This window comes from Lissotriton helveticus, chromosome 1_1 (assembly GCF_964261635.1).
Source record: "Lissotriton helveticus chromosome 1_1, aLisHel1.1, whole genome shotgun sequence".
Taxonomy (NCBI): Eukaryota; Metazoa; Chordata; class Amphibia; order Caudata; family Salamandridae; genus Lissotriton; species Lissotriton helveticus.
Window position 1 is genome coordinate 1467647989 of NC_136057.1, and position 16126 is coordinate 1467664114.

Here is a 16126-nt window from a genome sequence, read left to right on the forward strand (position 1 = left end):
CTGCAGATATAATTTCTTCCAGGAGGACCCTTCTGCCCAGACCTGCCAGATCATTCCCCCCTAAGTGAAGTATTACCGCCGAGGGTGGTGTAGTATGTCGCGCTAGTAAGTCCGACATATAGTCCCTGAACTGATTGAGGCGGAGCCCCCCCCTGCCATGGAAGGAGACCCTGCACCCCCTACTTTCCACCCTTTGTTTGCCTGAACCTGCAAGAAAAATTTTGTTAGCACGTTTGACATATGAATGCCCCACTACCCAAATGACTACGGTCTTCTGTCTGTCCTCCTGGTTCCTCCATGCTGTAGTAAAGTTGCCTTGATGATCCATGGGTAGTTTCCGTCCTGCGTCACAGGCCCGTGAAACTGTAAATAACCAGAAAAACAGCAGGTATTAGCAATACTCCCCATGGCGGCAGCTCTCACAACATGTGCAACCGCACGTAGCGTTTATAAGCGCTTGAGGACCATCTCCCAATTCTTTGCACACTATTTGTGGTCAAACCCCTAGCTGTTGCTTCTGTGGCTGCCCCTATCCGGAAGGAGTGTGTCCCAAACTCTTTGTGATTATAACCAGCTTTTGCCATGCTCATGGCTAGTACCCTCTGGAACTGAAACCTGGTAAGAGGAGTCCCATCCCCATGCATTAGCAGTGACCCCACACACTCCTGTGCCCGCTGCCTTATCAGTTCCTCCACATGTGTCACCGGGCAGCAGGGATTGTTCCTTGCCCGATGTAACGCCAAACTTTGGCCCCTAGCGTCCTGATCAGTTTTAGATTTCCTGATGCTGATCCACATAGTGTCGCCCCTTATGCTGATATCCTGCAGCTGAAGGCCGCCTATCTTATCACCTTTGTTGGCCGCCACGAGTTCACCTACCCTGAATGCCCCATAGAAGGCTAAAGAGAAAGCAGCTTTAAATAGGCCCACCTCAGATGTAGAGCTACATGTGTCCGGCAGCGCGAGGAGAACAGCTGACAGACGTTCAAAACCTATGGGTTTCCTAGAATCTATGGAGGGGGGCTGCATGCGCCGCCATCCTTTTAATGCCCTCTGGGCCTGGAAGCTGTGTGTAGGGTCCCTGCCCCCTCGTGCCCGTGCGAAAAAGGAGATAGCGGCCTTGTGCCTGTTGGCTGTTGCCACCGTGCGCCCTTCCTTGTGTAGGCTGCCTAAATACCCATTGAAGCTAGCCTCCATAGTCCAACTACTCTCCCAGCCCTGTCCCAGAAAGTGACAGTAAGACCTGAACGCCCCTTCGTATGCCGTCCTGGTCTTGGGTGCTAGGCTGGCTGCCACGAGGTCATGTAGTTGGGGGCACCAATTTGCCAAAGAATCGCCGGGAATTGAGCTGGCGCTGTCTCTGCCTCCGGCAAGTGATCCCTGAACACCTGCATCTTAAAGCGAGAAAGGGCATCAGCTGCATTGTTTAACACCCCTGGGACATGTTTTGCTCTGAAAAGTACATTCCTCGTCATGCAACACAGCACAATCTCTTTGATCAAGCGTAAAATGAGTGGACACCTTGCAGCTTGTTGGTTGATGCATTCAACCACTGACATATTGTCTGACCAGAATATTACCGATCTGTTGGCCAGCTCCTCGGGCCAGACTTTCAGTGCCACCCAGATTGGGAAGAGCTCGAGGAAACCAATGTTCACCGTCAGCCCGCTCTCCTCCCACCAGGCGGGCCACTTCTGCGCCACCCATTTCTTGCCAAGGATGGCACCAAACCCTACACTGCCCGCCGCATCGGTCCATAAACCAATGTCCTCCGAAGACACCGTGGGTGCACCCCACAGCACTCTTCCATTGAAATCCGCCAGGAATGCCATCCATATCCGCATGTCCTGGCGCACCTCAGCAGACAGCCGTGTCCGGTGATGTTTTTCACGAAGACCCCTCATGGCCTGTGCAATTGAGCGTGAAAATGGGCGAGCCATAGGAATTACTCTCAACGCAAAATTCAACTGTCCCACTGTCTGCTGCAACAGCCCTAAATTCACCTTCTTCGCTTGTAAACACAGTCCTAGAGTCTGTTTGAATTTTTGGATCTTTTCTGCTGGTAATCTAAAACACCCCTCAACAGAATCCAGTTCGATGCCTAAAAATTCCAGGCATGTCACTGGTCCCACAGTCTTCCCCTGTGCCAACGGGACCCCGAAAGAGCGCATGAGCACGCAAAATTCCTGCAATGCTGACGCACACTCCCGTGAACCCGCCGGGCCCAGAAAAAGAAAGTCATCCAGGTAGTGCATCACCCACTGGTGACCCGTATGTTGTCTTAGTGCCCATTCCAAAAAGGAGCTAAACTGTTCAAAATAAGCACATGAAATTGAGCAACCCATGGGCATACACTTATCCATGTAGTATTTCCCCTTAAAGGAGAAACCCAGCAGGTGCTGGTCCTCTGGGTGAACCGGGAGTAGTCTAAAGGCTGACTCAATGTCTGACTTAGCCATCAGTGTTCCTGTGCCCAAACTCCTCAGCATGCCCGCTGCCTGATCGAAGGACGCATACTTCACAGAGCAAATTGTATCATCAATCGCATCATTCAATGATGTCCCCTTTGGTGCGGATAAGTTGTGGATGAGCCTAAATTCCCCTAGTTCTTTCTTAGGCACCACCCCCAGAGGAGAGCACACAAAATTCTGCGTGGGAATGACGTGAAATGGTCCCGCTACCCTCCCCAAACGCACTTCTTTAGCTATTTTTGTTGACACCACTGTTGGATTGGCAAGGACTGATAGCTGATTCCTACACTGTGGTCTCCCGACATACCCCCCAGCAGGAATTCGAAAACCATGTGCGAAACCCTCTTGTAATAACCTAGCAGATGTGTGATTCGGGTACCTGTTCAACCAGGGGATCAATGCTGACAGCTGAATGGGTGAATGTGCTATTAGAGGGTGGATCTTACTATTCAGGTTTCCTCCTACCCCTGTTTCCTGCACCACTATTTTTATTTCGGCATGTTGTTTCGGGGTGGGAAGGGTGGCCACATACGCTACATGCGTGCCTGAACTTACAGGTACCTGGTGCCCTGTTGCATGTCCGCCTATTGAAGTCCCAACATACCCCCTTCGCCCCTCCATTTGCTCTCTGCTTTTGGGCTGTCTCCCCTCCCGGTGCTGATCGAAAGGGCTGTTGAAACGGCTGCTGCGGCCTGGGGAAATAACCTCTACCCGCATTTGTGCTTGTGCTTGCCCCCTGACCCTTCTCGAATTGATTGTGCCATGAGATAGAATCCACCTTGTCCCATGATAAAGTTTTATCAAATTCTTTGGACTTTCTGAAAGCGACATCATATTCCTTCCATACATCCCCTGCATGATTCTCATGGAACATTGTTATCCTACTTTGATAGCAGTTCATGGCTGGTTGCATTCCCTTAAAACGTTCGCCCATTACTGCGCCGAACACTGCAAAAGCCCTCAGCCAGTTGATGAGGTTTTCTTCCACCCTAAACTTGTACAACTTCGCTCTCCATTCACTGGGCAACAACATTTCCTTCTGTGATTTTGCATATTCCCATTCCCTGTTATCTATCAGCAATGAAAACATGTTCACATACTTGTCGGCCCATATCATTTCCTTTACACTCTGCGACACATGCTGTGCTAAGCACTCACCCCTAGAGGGCAATGTTCCTTCGCCCAGCAAAGGCAGGGCAATCTCCTTACCATTCCCATTGTCGTTGAGTAACATTGCTTCCGCGGTCTTGGCACTGCCTCCATCATTCGCTGGACCTGTTTGGGGAGAAACCGGTGCAGGCGGCGTTGCGCCCCTACCACTAGCCAACAATATCTGAGTCAGCAATGTTTGTTGTTCCGTTGTCAGGGCAGTATTGACCGGCAACGCACCCCCCCCTAACCAAGGCAGAATAGCCGCCACCTGAGCAGCCAGGTCTATTGGCACTGGCCCTGGCGCGGGAATGGGCGCCAGTGGTGGCGCGACGGGTGGCACTGGTGCCGCTGCCGGTATTACTGGCACATTTGGTACTGCCACTGGCAACTGGGGCGCCGGAACGGGCACCGGGACCTGCGGTGGCGGGAGTGGGGCAGCAGGGGGTACCTGTGGTGGCAGAATTGGTGCAGCGGGAGGTAGGATGGGAATAACACTCTGTGGCTGCCCCCCCACCCTCTTATTTCTTGCCCGCCTGGGTGGTGTCACAAAGACGCCCCTTGGCTTGGGCGGCACTATCGTCCGCTTGGGTCTTCCAGATGGACCGGCCTGGGCATCTACTTTGGCCCCCAGGTCCGCTAAAGCCTTATCCATTTTATCAACCTTCCCCAGTCTCTTATCCATTGCAGACATTCTGCGCATCATTTTTTGTAACATTACACCCACATTTGGATTGACACGCCCCCTTCTTTGAGACATATTTATGAGCACACCGTGCTCCGTACCTGACCCAGTTGACGGTGCCCGAGCTGGGATACGTGGACCAAAGGCCTAGGTTCGTTCACGTCCAATACAGACCGAGATCCTAGTCTTGTTGTCCTGAAATAGAAATTTCGTTAGCTTTCCAATTGCGGTAGACTGGGCCACGTCTAGCCTATATATGTGTGAAACAACCTTAATTCCAAGGGTGCCTTGAGGCTAGACCTACCACCACCGTCAGACATGCAATCAGATCATAAACATTCAGATCACGTATATACCCCTGCAACCTGTATCTTGTAGCTAAGTCACGTCCTTGTATGATAACAGCAAAATTAAAAATGTTTGTCCTGAGTGCCTTGAAAAAGAAATCAAACTTTGTACATACCCTGCCTAACCTATTTAAATTGTAAATACAATACACATATCAGAGCATTTACCTCATTAGCTAATAAATAAGTGACTAGCTAATAAATACTTAAGTTGTCACCAGTTGCATGCTATGGAGAACCTTTACTGCATAGTCAGCCCCAACAACGTTTACCTCAAAGGCAAGCCTCCTTGTTCTCTCGTGCACCCTCCGCCTTAGCTGTCCCTGTTGTTAAATACACATTTCACGCAGAATATGCACCGCAATTTCGAGCACAGTAGACACTATTATCGTTAATCGTAAATGCTGTTAGCAAAAGGGCAGGGAAACAGGCATGTAATCACTCAGGTCGCTAAGCTTTTGGTAACAGTTAAATATCGTGAGCAAAAAAGGCAGGCAAACCGGCAGTTAAGTATCGTGAGCAAAAAAGGCAGGCAAACCGGCAAATCGACAAGAATGCACTCAATAAGGTCGCTAAACCTTCCTTATCATTTCCTTCAAACTCAGCCCAATTAACTTCCACAGCACTTGCACCGCTGTGATGGGTCGTTTAAAACCGGCTTTCCCCGACGTGCGCTAAGCCTTCCTGCCGCTGCCCCCGCCCCGCAAAATACCTCGTGTTCTGCCTCTCCTTAAACGGTATCCACCGCACGGCTGTGTGACGCCTCTCACTCTTTGTCCCGCGTTCTCCCGCCTTCCAGCAGCAACCGCTCGGCAGCAGCAACGGCTCCACGATCACCCGACAAGGTCTCCCGCTTCCGATTCGAAAGGCGCCGGTCTGTGCTCCTCGAAAATTAAACGGCCCCACGGTGGGGCGAGGAGCAAGCCTGGGAGCGCGGGCACAAAGAGGCCGCTTCCCGCACTCCCCAGGCTTTTAACCCTTTCGCCGCCGCGGCCCCCCGCCCCCTCGCCCCGGAAGCACAACAGTACTTCCGGGGCGAGGGGGCGGGGAAAGCGGCCCCGAAAGGGACGGGGTGTGGGAGGGACCGGGCCCCGCCATGCTTGCGTGGGGGCCTATTGGCCCCCCCTTGTATGTTCCCACTTTCTTTAACTTGAACCACACACATATAGTGTTTACAAAACTGTGTCAGTTTCGGGAAGATTGGGGGCATTTCCTATTTCTTAAAAAGAAGTTATGTCTCTTTGAATCCGTTATTGTGCTCAATTTTGACTCATGGTGGAGACTGAAAACCGATCCGACACCCGCCGCCCGAAGGAGATAATTTGCCGCTCCAATCACACATGTCTACTCATTGGAGGTAATCGAGTTAATCGTGTGTTGGCTATTCCGGTTGATCAACCTATCAGCGCGTTCGTTTGGGAACATTCCTCTATTTTATAATAAAATAATAATAAAACAATAAAAAAACAATAAACAACCTGTTAAAGTTTACCACTAAATCTTCAATTGACAATAAAAAAATGAAAATATCTCCTCCCTCCTTGCACGCCTTTTTTGGCATATATGTATATAGCCACAGCTGAAATTAGATTCAGTGTGTACAGCCTGTGCTTTCTTAAATAACAAAATAATTTGTAAAAGGATATCGTAATTCTCCAACTTTCCATTAACAAGCATTGAAGAAAGCTGTGCGCGAAACCGAAACCTGTTGTTGGGCGGGACTTCTGTCTTCTGAAGCCCGCGCCCACGTAGTGACTGGCCCAGAGAGGAGCAGTGGTGACGCGGGGCTACCATGCCTGAGGGAGAGCCCTGCGGAGGCTGCAGAGTCCGGAGTGGCGCCGATGCAGTGAGTGGGGTTAGTTGTACGGAGGGGGGGGTGTCTCTGTGTGTGCGGGTGGTGCGGCGGCGGGGGGGGTGTTGCACTGTATGTGTGCGTGTATGCGCTCATGTGTGTGTGCGGGCTGGGGTGGCGGGGGTAGGTGTGGTGTGTGTTTCTGTATGTGTGCGCTCGTGTGTGTGCATGCGTGTAGGTGCGCTCGTGTGTGTGCGCGTGTGTGTGTCTCTCTGTGTGTGTCTGTGTGCGCGTGAGTGTGCGAAAGCAGGGGGAGGTGTGCCTGTGTGTGTTGGAGGCTAAAGGAGACAGGAGATGGTGAACGCGTGCGCGACCTGATCCGATTACGGCAGGCGGCGCGTGCACATCTCTTGTCTCCTCTTGCCTCATTGTAAGCTGAGCTGACAGCTATAGGTCTCGCTGCGACATCGCTTCGCGATGCGTCGCAGGGCGAGACCTAAAAATCTGTAAATGTGCCATATTTCTTGGAAGAGGTGTCCTGCCTCCTGTCTTTCTCCTTGACTGATTCTACTTATCTTTGCCACTTGGACCATCAATCTTGCATGCATGTGAGGAACAATGTTCTGTCTAGAAGCTGGTTTATTTTGATCAGTGCTCTTTACTAACAGCATAATTTAAACAATCCTCTTCCTCAATTTCACGCCCATGCTGTAGGCGAGTGGGGGGGAGGGTGAAGCACCCCCAAAATAACCCTGCTGGAGTTTAGAAGTAAATAAGCAATACTCAGCCTTTAATTTGTGTTTTTATCTTGGCACATTTGCTGTGCATTCAAGGTCTGAGGTCAAATGTTAGGCGCGGTCTGCTGCGGGAGCTTGGTGTTCACTTTTATTTCTCTGACTGCAAAGTTAGAGGTTTTATATGACAATCTTGCTGGGTGCTGGGAGTGGGAAAGGCCGTAGGATGTTACTTTTTCTAGCACACGACAAAATGTAAATGAACTGTACAAATATATCAAAATAACGTAGAATTATGACAGTATAAATAAAGCACTTTTTTGTACTGCTGAAGTGTGGTGGAAACAAATATTTTAAAACTATCAAAACAAATCGATACACTAGGTGATGCCAATTTCCACACATTCTTCTTTGTGTACTGAATGGTTGTATCAGGAAAACTGTATGTCTGCGTAAATGTAATGGTAATTTAAATTGAATAAGTGTTGTCTGTAATGTCAGTGCGTTACCACACCCTGCATACTCCATGCCACTCCACTCCACTCTACGACACTCTACACCACTCACTCTAAGACACTATTCCACTTTATGCCACCACACTCCACTTTAGTCCAGTCTATGCATGCACTCTACACCACTCCACTCTACTCTACAATACTCCACGACATTCCACTCTACCACACTCTATTACACTCCCCTCTATGACACTCTATTCCACTATACGCCACTTTACTTTACTCCACACCACTCAACTCCACAGTACTCTACTCCACTCTACGCCCTCTACACAACTCCACTCTATGCCACGCCATCCTACACCACTCTGCTCCACAACACTCTACTCCACTCTACGCCACTCTACTCCACTCTGCTCTAGGTCACTTAGCTCTACGACACTCTACTCCACTCAACACCACTCCATTGTATGCCATTCCACTCTATGACACTCTACAGCATGACCGAGTAAGGTGGGAGGGAAAAGAAGCAAAATGGAAGGGGGACAGATGGGGGGAGAATAGAAGCTACATGGACGGTGATATTGGAGACGGAGTGAAAACGCAAGCATTTTCAGGGAGTGCTTGAACACAAAGAAAAACGTAGCTCCAGAAAAGGGAGCAGTGGCTGAACACAAATACTTGGTCTATGCTCCTGGGAAGGGCCAAACACAAGAAGAGAACATGACGCCCGCATGCCGTGACAAACTGGGACGAAAGAAATGAGAGCAAAGCAGAAGCTAATAAATGGCAAGCTATGGGTGGGCTGTAAGCCCACAGTATGTAAACAAAATGTCTTACAGAGACAACGCAAATACTGTCTTGACGAAATCTGAAAATTAACTAAAACTGTTATTTAATGCTAATAATTCTTGAATGTTGGACGCCCAACTAGCATTAGAAACATTAAAATAAACAGGGTATTTTTTGCTAAAAAAAAAATTCTAGTTTTTGGGGGAAAGATTAAATTAAAAAGTGAGGAAAAACTGTTTTTCAAATGTGTTCATATTGAATAGCCATTGGGTATTATTCTAAAGTTATGAGTCTGCGGAGGATATCCTTGCAAAAGAACTATTGTTATACTTTTTGTTTGACCACCTTCTGTATCAGCAAATTTTAGTTTCATGTAGGTAGTTCTGAGAGTGTGAAAGGAGTTTTCTCAGATAACATCTCCCAAATCTAAACCACACCCCATTGTTGTGAACGTGTTTGCATATGATCGGGTTCTTACAAAACTTTCATATGATGAAAAATAATTTAATGATGAGGTCCAACTGTAGATCTATTCAATAACCAATAAACCACTCAACTTTTAAGTTACAGGCCAGCATTATACTTTTCAAACTACGCAACAAAAGACCTAATTTTGCATCATTCAATTTATAGAGGAGCATAAAATATACTTTAACTCACTTGATCAAAGGCCTATTTAGTGTTTATATTAACATGCTTTGTCTGAGTACCATATATGTTTCTGTGACCAAATTTCAAGCATAGGAGAGGACACTAGCTGAGTCTTGAAGGTAAAGGTAAAGGTACATAAAAAACTTTAAAAATCACTTACTGCAAATGAGAAAACAACTAAGATAGTTTCATTACAAGCAAACATTAAACCCACTGACAGATGAACAGAAGACAGACATCCTGTATTGCACTACCCCCACACACACAACAGTGAGGTCCCACAGTACCTCAGGAAAATTGTCCCTTACCATTGGTTCTGGATGTTCGTCTTCAGCGGCCGCCATTTTCACTCCTTCGACAGGCCCTGTAACATGTAGAGCAACGAGTCTTAATAAAAAATATTAAATACTGGGGAATTTAAAGGTCAAGAAGAAATTAAAAAGGTAGAGACAAAAATATTCAAAGGAGAACCTCAAAAGAAAAGAAATCCTATAATATCCTATCTGGGGGGGAGAGAGAACTTTATTGTTTGATTAATTAAAATCATTACAATAGGAAACATACATCAACGAGAAAAAAAAACGAAAAAAAAACACTTGTCCAATCTCTAAAAAAAAAATTTTTCCTTTAAGAATATTCCTGTGAATGTCCGTTTTAGTCCGTTTGTATCATCACAGTGAGTTAAAATGTAACATTCATCTAAAAAATGGTTTAAAAATAAAAAGAATTACTTCGCATAGTTGTACAACCTCATAGTGAGTATTAGAAAAATATTTGGGAGCCGTTGTTGTCCCTTGTGGTTTAACATCTGCTAAAAACACAGAGCAAAACCATGGTTATTGAGAATACATAATAGCTACTACTGGAGGCGTGAATCTGCTAATATGGTAAAGACACTACATATGATGGCTTAATGGTCCTAGAACACACGGGGCCCAGAAATAGTCTGTGTAAAGAATGAGGCCATGGTCAACTGCTATTTGATGGGACAGAGGAGTTGGTCCTCCCATTTATTGTTGACCATTGTTTACTTACTGGCTTCTATAATATCCTATCGAGATGCACAGACCAATGAGTTCCTACTCACGCCTCCATGTTGCTTTGAATATGCAGGGATGACGCCACTTCTCATTTTCCCACTATAAAATGGCCCTTACTACTGAGTGTTGTGTTGTCATTTTTCAAGCAGCGACGATTGGTTTGTTAAGTCATTGACGAATTCAGACTTATTAGCCAACACCACTTTCTAGGCTGAGAGTGGAAGAAGCACTGGTATAATTTAGTTTACAAGGAGCTTACACATCCCCAAGCAGAGTGCAACATTTTGCAACTGACTGGTAAGCCAGGAATGTTTGAAGGTGTCTCATATTTTACGGGAACAGCTATGCGGCTATGCTGATATCATTAGTGTGGTCTTTCTTTGGACATGAGATCAGGTCCTTATGTGTGCTCTCTGGTGTGCCAGTGTGTGGACCTATAGATAAAGCACTCAGCACCTTGAAGCCGTTAGGTAGAAGTATGGAGCTCCTTGCAGGAAGGTGGATACCGGACTATGGTTACCCCAGATTTTTTGCCTTGTGTTTAGCTGGTTTTCAACTTAGTTGGACTGGGATCCTGCTAATCAGGGCCCCAGGCTAACTGCTCTCTCTTTAAAATGGACTCCATGTACCTTAGGTACATACCTAATTGGATGTTGGGTCACTCTTATGAGTTACTGTACAGTGTACTATAGGTACCCAGGGCATAGGTGCACCCAAGGCCTACCAGGGGCTGCAGCATATCTTATGCCACCCCTGGCTGGCCATCCAAACTGACACAACTGGCTGATCATTCAGCTGGGGCAAGGTTGTGTAATCACCCTTTGCTTAGGTATAGTATTCCTATACCTACCCTTATTTATAGACACATATCCACCTATAAGTCACTCCTATGGCAGGCCTTAACAATCCTGGAGACAGAGTGCTTGGTTTTATGTGAGATGGTGCTCTAGCATGAGCTGAGCCTGTTTGCAGCTTTCGGAACCATGTCCTTATAGCTGTTCTATGATATAGCCATACCATATACTCTTAAGTGCATTATAATCCTCGCGGTTATTGCTAACTTTGGTTTGGCTTTATCAAAACATGTCGTGTAAGGTGTCATACGCTTTGGAATACTACCTCCTCGCCAGTTCTGGCGACGGGGGTAGCATTCCACCCTTCTAGAGGGAAAAGACATGTTGTTCCTACTAATTCCTGGAAAAAAAAGTTAACCAGAGCCTCAGCATCACAAAATGGATGCTGCTGCCACAGACACATGTCTGACCTCCTGCTGCTGGGAGTCCTTCCAGCGAGGGAGGCTTGGACAATAGGTTTCCTGTCTTGGGAGGTGCTAGCACCACCCCAGACAGGCTATAGTGTATTGGGGCAGGGAGGGCTGAATGAAATGAGACACTGCCTGGGGCACACAAGGTGTCCCATGCATAGTCCAGTTCAAACCGGTGCTGGGGCACTCCAGCCCCAGCTCTGGCGCGAAACTGGACAAAGGGAAAGGGGTGTAAACACCCCCTTCCTGGGTCCCACCCATAGGAGGGACCTAGCAGGTAATTCAGCCCCTAAATTTGGTATATAGGTAGGAGCTGAGTCCCAAGACTTTAGATTTATCCTGACTGAAACTCTGAAACGAAACTCTGGACCTTCGACGATCTACTTTGCAAGAAGACGACTGAAGAATCTCCCTTGTGGTCAAGGAGTGACCACCCTGCACAAGCAGGCACCATCAAGCGATCAACGGTTTGCTTTGTTGACGCTCCCGCCGGAGCCCGAGCACAGAGCCTGACAAGACCCGGACTTCCAGACTTCCAACAGCCCGATCCACAGTCACAGCAGAGCCGAGACCCGTGGAGGCAACGAGAGACGTGGGACCGGCCATCTTGGAAAGCCAGCAAATTGCTTTCCGTGCAACTTCTGAGGCACCCTCGATGTTGTGCATTGGGGATTGAGAAGCCCCAGCCCCGAGCACCAGCTGCACCGAAGATCAGCCCCCCACACTCCACGAGTTCTGCGTGGGGCCCTTCTGCATTTTCCTGCTCGACACGTCTGTCCGGTCACTTGCCCGTTGGCTAGTGGCCTCTGTGACGACGAAACCTTGAATCTACACCAATGGTCTGGTTGCTCCAGACTGGCCCTTGCTTCCCTGAAAAGGAGAAGTCCATCAGACCTTGCTGGTCTGATCAAGAAGCCATCTTCGATTCCTGCGTGGGTTGCCTTTGCCAAGGCTTGTTGACTCCAATTCGGAAGCCGACACCGCCGACAGCGAGAGCCTTCGTGGGACAGTCCGTATCCAGCGCCTGGTCGCCGTCGACACCTCCTGGTCCACGTGGCTGCAGAGACAAGCTTTACGACATCACCTGATTGCTCCGCGACATCGCCTGGTTCCTTCCTGGGTCCATCCTGGTCACTGGCTAGTGACCCAGACTCTGTCCCCTCTGCTTTCAGGTACTCTTCATCCTCAATCCGCCCTTGGATCCACCAGGACACTTCCCTCCTGGTCGCCTGCAGCATCTTTCTCCAAGGCTCCATAGGAATCAGCGACGAAACCCGACACACTTTGACACCTATGCACCCGCTTCCTGTGGGTGAGGTAACGCGAGTACTCCAGTGCTCCTGTGGGTTTTTACTATCCTAGTGTCTAACTTTCAAGTAGCTTTCCCCTTGTCCATCCGGAAGTGACCTAAAAGAACTAGTTTCCAATTCTTTCGTTCCCATTCTAACTCTATGGTAACTCGCGTGTGTGTGTAAAGACACTGCACACGCATCCCGTGGGCCTCCTGCTCTCTATCCGTTGGTAGTACAGCGTAGCCCCAGCGATTCTCCAGGCCCTAGGCCTATCCTTTGTCCGTGATGTGGTTTTTATACCACTATTTTAGTATATGGTTCGAAGTGCCCCTAGGGCATTACTGTATTTTGTGCAACTTATTGTATTATAACTGAGCATCTTGTTATGTGCTTGTGCCTCTGACCTCATAAAGAGTTCAGAGGATTGTGTTAGAAATAAATACATATATATTTTGATATACAACCTGTGTGGTGTCCTTTCACTTGGTATTAAAGGGATTGCATATGGTAAAACAGCTGGCTTCACATGCCTTCTTGAGTTTAGCCTAAGACTGCTTGTCTATGCTACCACTAGGATAGCTGGTATATACGGTTGACTTTACAACCATCACCATAAGGGTTGTTTGGACTGGTGCAAGGTGCTCGCTAGAATAGTGAACATCATATACCAGGCCAACTTCTCACACTCCTCTGCTCCAGTGCCTAGATTAGCTCCCTAGAATTGTTGTGCCTGGGCCCTTGAGTAGAAGCTAGGTGCCCAATTATTCTACTGTGATACACCATTGGGAAGATGCTAGGCTCACACCTGTCTTGCTGTGCTCCATTCAATGTCTGAAAAGATGAACAGAGACTGGTATTCTATGTGCTCTCATGGATGCCATTGTCCAAGCCATCGGGCAGAAGATGGGCACAAAGGTACCCAGTTGTTCTACAGTAATAGGACCCTTGGTTAAAGGATAAGCTCCAATAGATGCCAATGTGCTCCAAACCCCTGGGCACGGCATGGTTCTGTGTGTTTGCTGAGATTCAGGAACTGGGCGCATAGGCCAAGGTTGGGCTTCTATGGTGTTCCAGAGGCAGAAAGGGGTTTGGGTTGCCCTTTACCCAGCTGTGCGCCACAGGCTGAACGTTTTGCCAAGGGACGCCCTGCCACTGTTGTGTTGTGCTCCTGTGCTTGGTCTTTTGGGCAGTCTGGGCTCCTCTGCCCCCACTTGTGCTTTGCAGAAGAGTCCATTGAGCAAAGGTTATGCAACTCCATGCCACCTTCACGTTTCCTTGGGTCCACCTACGCGACCTTTATCCTGTCCGCTCTCCTGGTCTGCTCTTTTCTGTTCCATCGCTACTGCTGTGATTACTGAACAGTAAACGTCATTACTCCAAGTTGAAGATTTCTCGTCAGCGTCCTGGCGACCCCCCTCTCCTGTCAAGAGTATATGGATCACACACACTGGTAGGGATCTGTGGGACTCGGGAAGAGGGCCGCCCGTCAGCATCATTTATGCAGCAGGAAGGGGAGCAAGCGAACATTTGGGGTGATGGAAGATGGTAGTGGTACCTTGACAAGGAAGACGGACGAGTAAGTAATGGGCCAAGTTCATCAATTTAGGAAAGACGTCTGTCTCTCATCTTCACATGTGCACTATGATGAGGCTGTATTGCACCGATGCACAAGCAGGCAGAGGGCACATAACAGAACTAGGTTCACACTGTGCATCAATGACTCGGATACCTTGGATAGGGTTTGTGGTGCAAATATCCCAGTCACAGGTGGAATTCTCTCGAGGACTCATTTGCTCCCTTGTCAGTAACATGCCTTCTTGTGGTCCTTGCTTCTGTGCCCAGTCTCTGGGGTTGAGCTCTTGTGTGCTCTCCTACAGTATCTGTGCTATATCATATCAAGGCAGGCACAAAGTAGGCATCGCCGTTTTGCACTTTAAACCATAAAATATGGCACCACTACCAGGCCAGGGAAATTTCTCTAGAGCACCAAGACTCCTAGCAGCATCACACCTGCTATATCATTCATCTTGGGATATGTTGTGCAGGTTCTTCCGAACAACGGCACTGCCATACATTATCTCAAAAGACAGGGCAGAGACTGTTTCTAGACCCTGTAATGGGTGGAAGTTTTACTCCACTGAACTCTGCAAAATGCCGGAAAAACTCTGCCACGCTCCGCGGAGTTCCGCTAGCAGCCGAGTCTGTTAAGTTGCGCTGCTCGCACTGATTTTAGCACCTGAAGTTTGTCCTATGTTGTAAAGGAAATCAGGCTAAGAAAAGACATTGCCATTCTTTCCTTGTAAATAAGTAATATCATTGGGCTTCTCACACACCCTTGGAGTAAGGGTCCTCAACAATAGGATAATTGGACTACTTGTCACGTCATTCCTTACAAGATTAAACATTGTTTGGCTTGCTGATTTGTAAAAACAACGTATAAAATGAATAAGGATCTTTAGAAGAAGTGACAAATTGAATTTTTTGTTCTGTTATATATATATTTTTTTTCTGTGTTTAATTTTTGTATATATTGGTAATAATCAATGGATGAACGACAAATATAATAAAGAAATATATCATACAATTCATGTTGTGATGAGACAAATAATTAATTGTTTTTGTCTTCGTAACTATCAACTTTTTGAAGAAAATACCGTGGCATCACTTTTTCATAATTTGCTATGTTGTAAAATCAGCACAAATGGCACTACCTGTCATGCCAGAGGGCGCTGCTCATTTCTGCCACTCGAGTAGACATTCTATTCGAGCAGATGCTTCCTCAATGCAAGCAGCAGATTTCTAAACGTGACCTGCCGTGACTGCCTATGTTGAGAAATCTCGCCAGGAGGAGGTCTAGCACGTGATTTTATTCTCATGAGCGGCTGCCAACTTAACTACGACGAGCCGCTCAAGAGAAAAAACTCCATTCCATGTCACTTTGCAGATTTGTTCAGAACTCTGCGCTCTGCATGGAGTGGGCAAAACTCCGCAACCTTCGCCGGCCCAGTCCAATTTTTCGCCCGCCCTTACTTGTGGTGAGTGGTGGGTTTCCGGAAGGTGAAATGGATGCAGCGATGGTCGGTCCAGTGGAGTTCGGTGGTGTGGTTGAAGGAGACATGGGAGCTTGCAGAGAAGATGGGGGTCAAGCGTGTGGCCGGCAGAGTGGGTGGGCGTTGTGACGAGTTGTCTGAGTACGAGGTTGGCGAGGTTGTCAATCAGGGTGGTGGAGTTACAGTCGTTGTTGTTCTCGAGGTGAAGTTCAGGTCCCCGAAAAGGATGTAGTCTGTAGAGGCGAGGGCGTATGTACTGACGAAGTCGGCGATGGTGACGCTGAACTGTGGTCAGGGTACGGGGGGTCTGTAGATGAGGGTTCCTCTCAGGGTGGTGTTGGGATCGGTGTGGATCTGAAAGTGCAGATGTTTGGCGGTGCTGAGGGTGTCGTTGGTGTTGGTGGA

The 16126-nt window shown here is 47.9% G+C and overlaps 1 protein-coding gene across 2 annotated transcripts in view; it reads right to left on the reverse strand.

Annotated features, from left to right (window-relative positions):
• The window catches only part of LOC144828139 (E3 ubiquitin-protein ligase DTX3L-like), an 814092-nt gene that overhangs the window by 742101 nt on the left and 55865 nt on the right, over positions 1-16126 (reverse strand). For both annotated transcript variants that reach the window (XM_078686257.1, XM_078686255.1), the window contains exon 2: positions 9384-9439. In XM_078686257.1, coding sequence (XP_078542383.1) covers positions 9384-9419 — 36 coding nt within the window. In that variant the 5' untranslated portion in view covers positions 9420-9439. The remainder of the gene's footprint in view (positions 1-9383; positions 9440-16126) is intronic.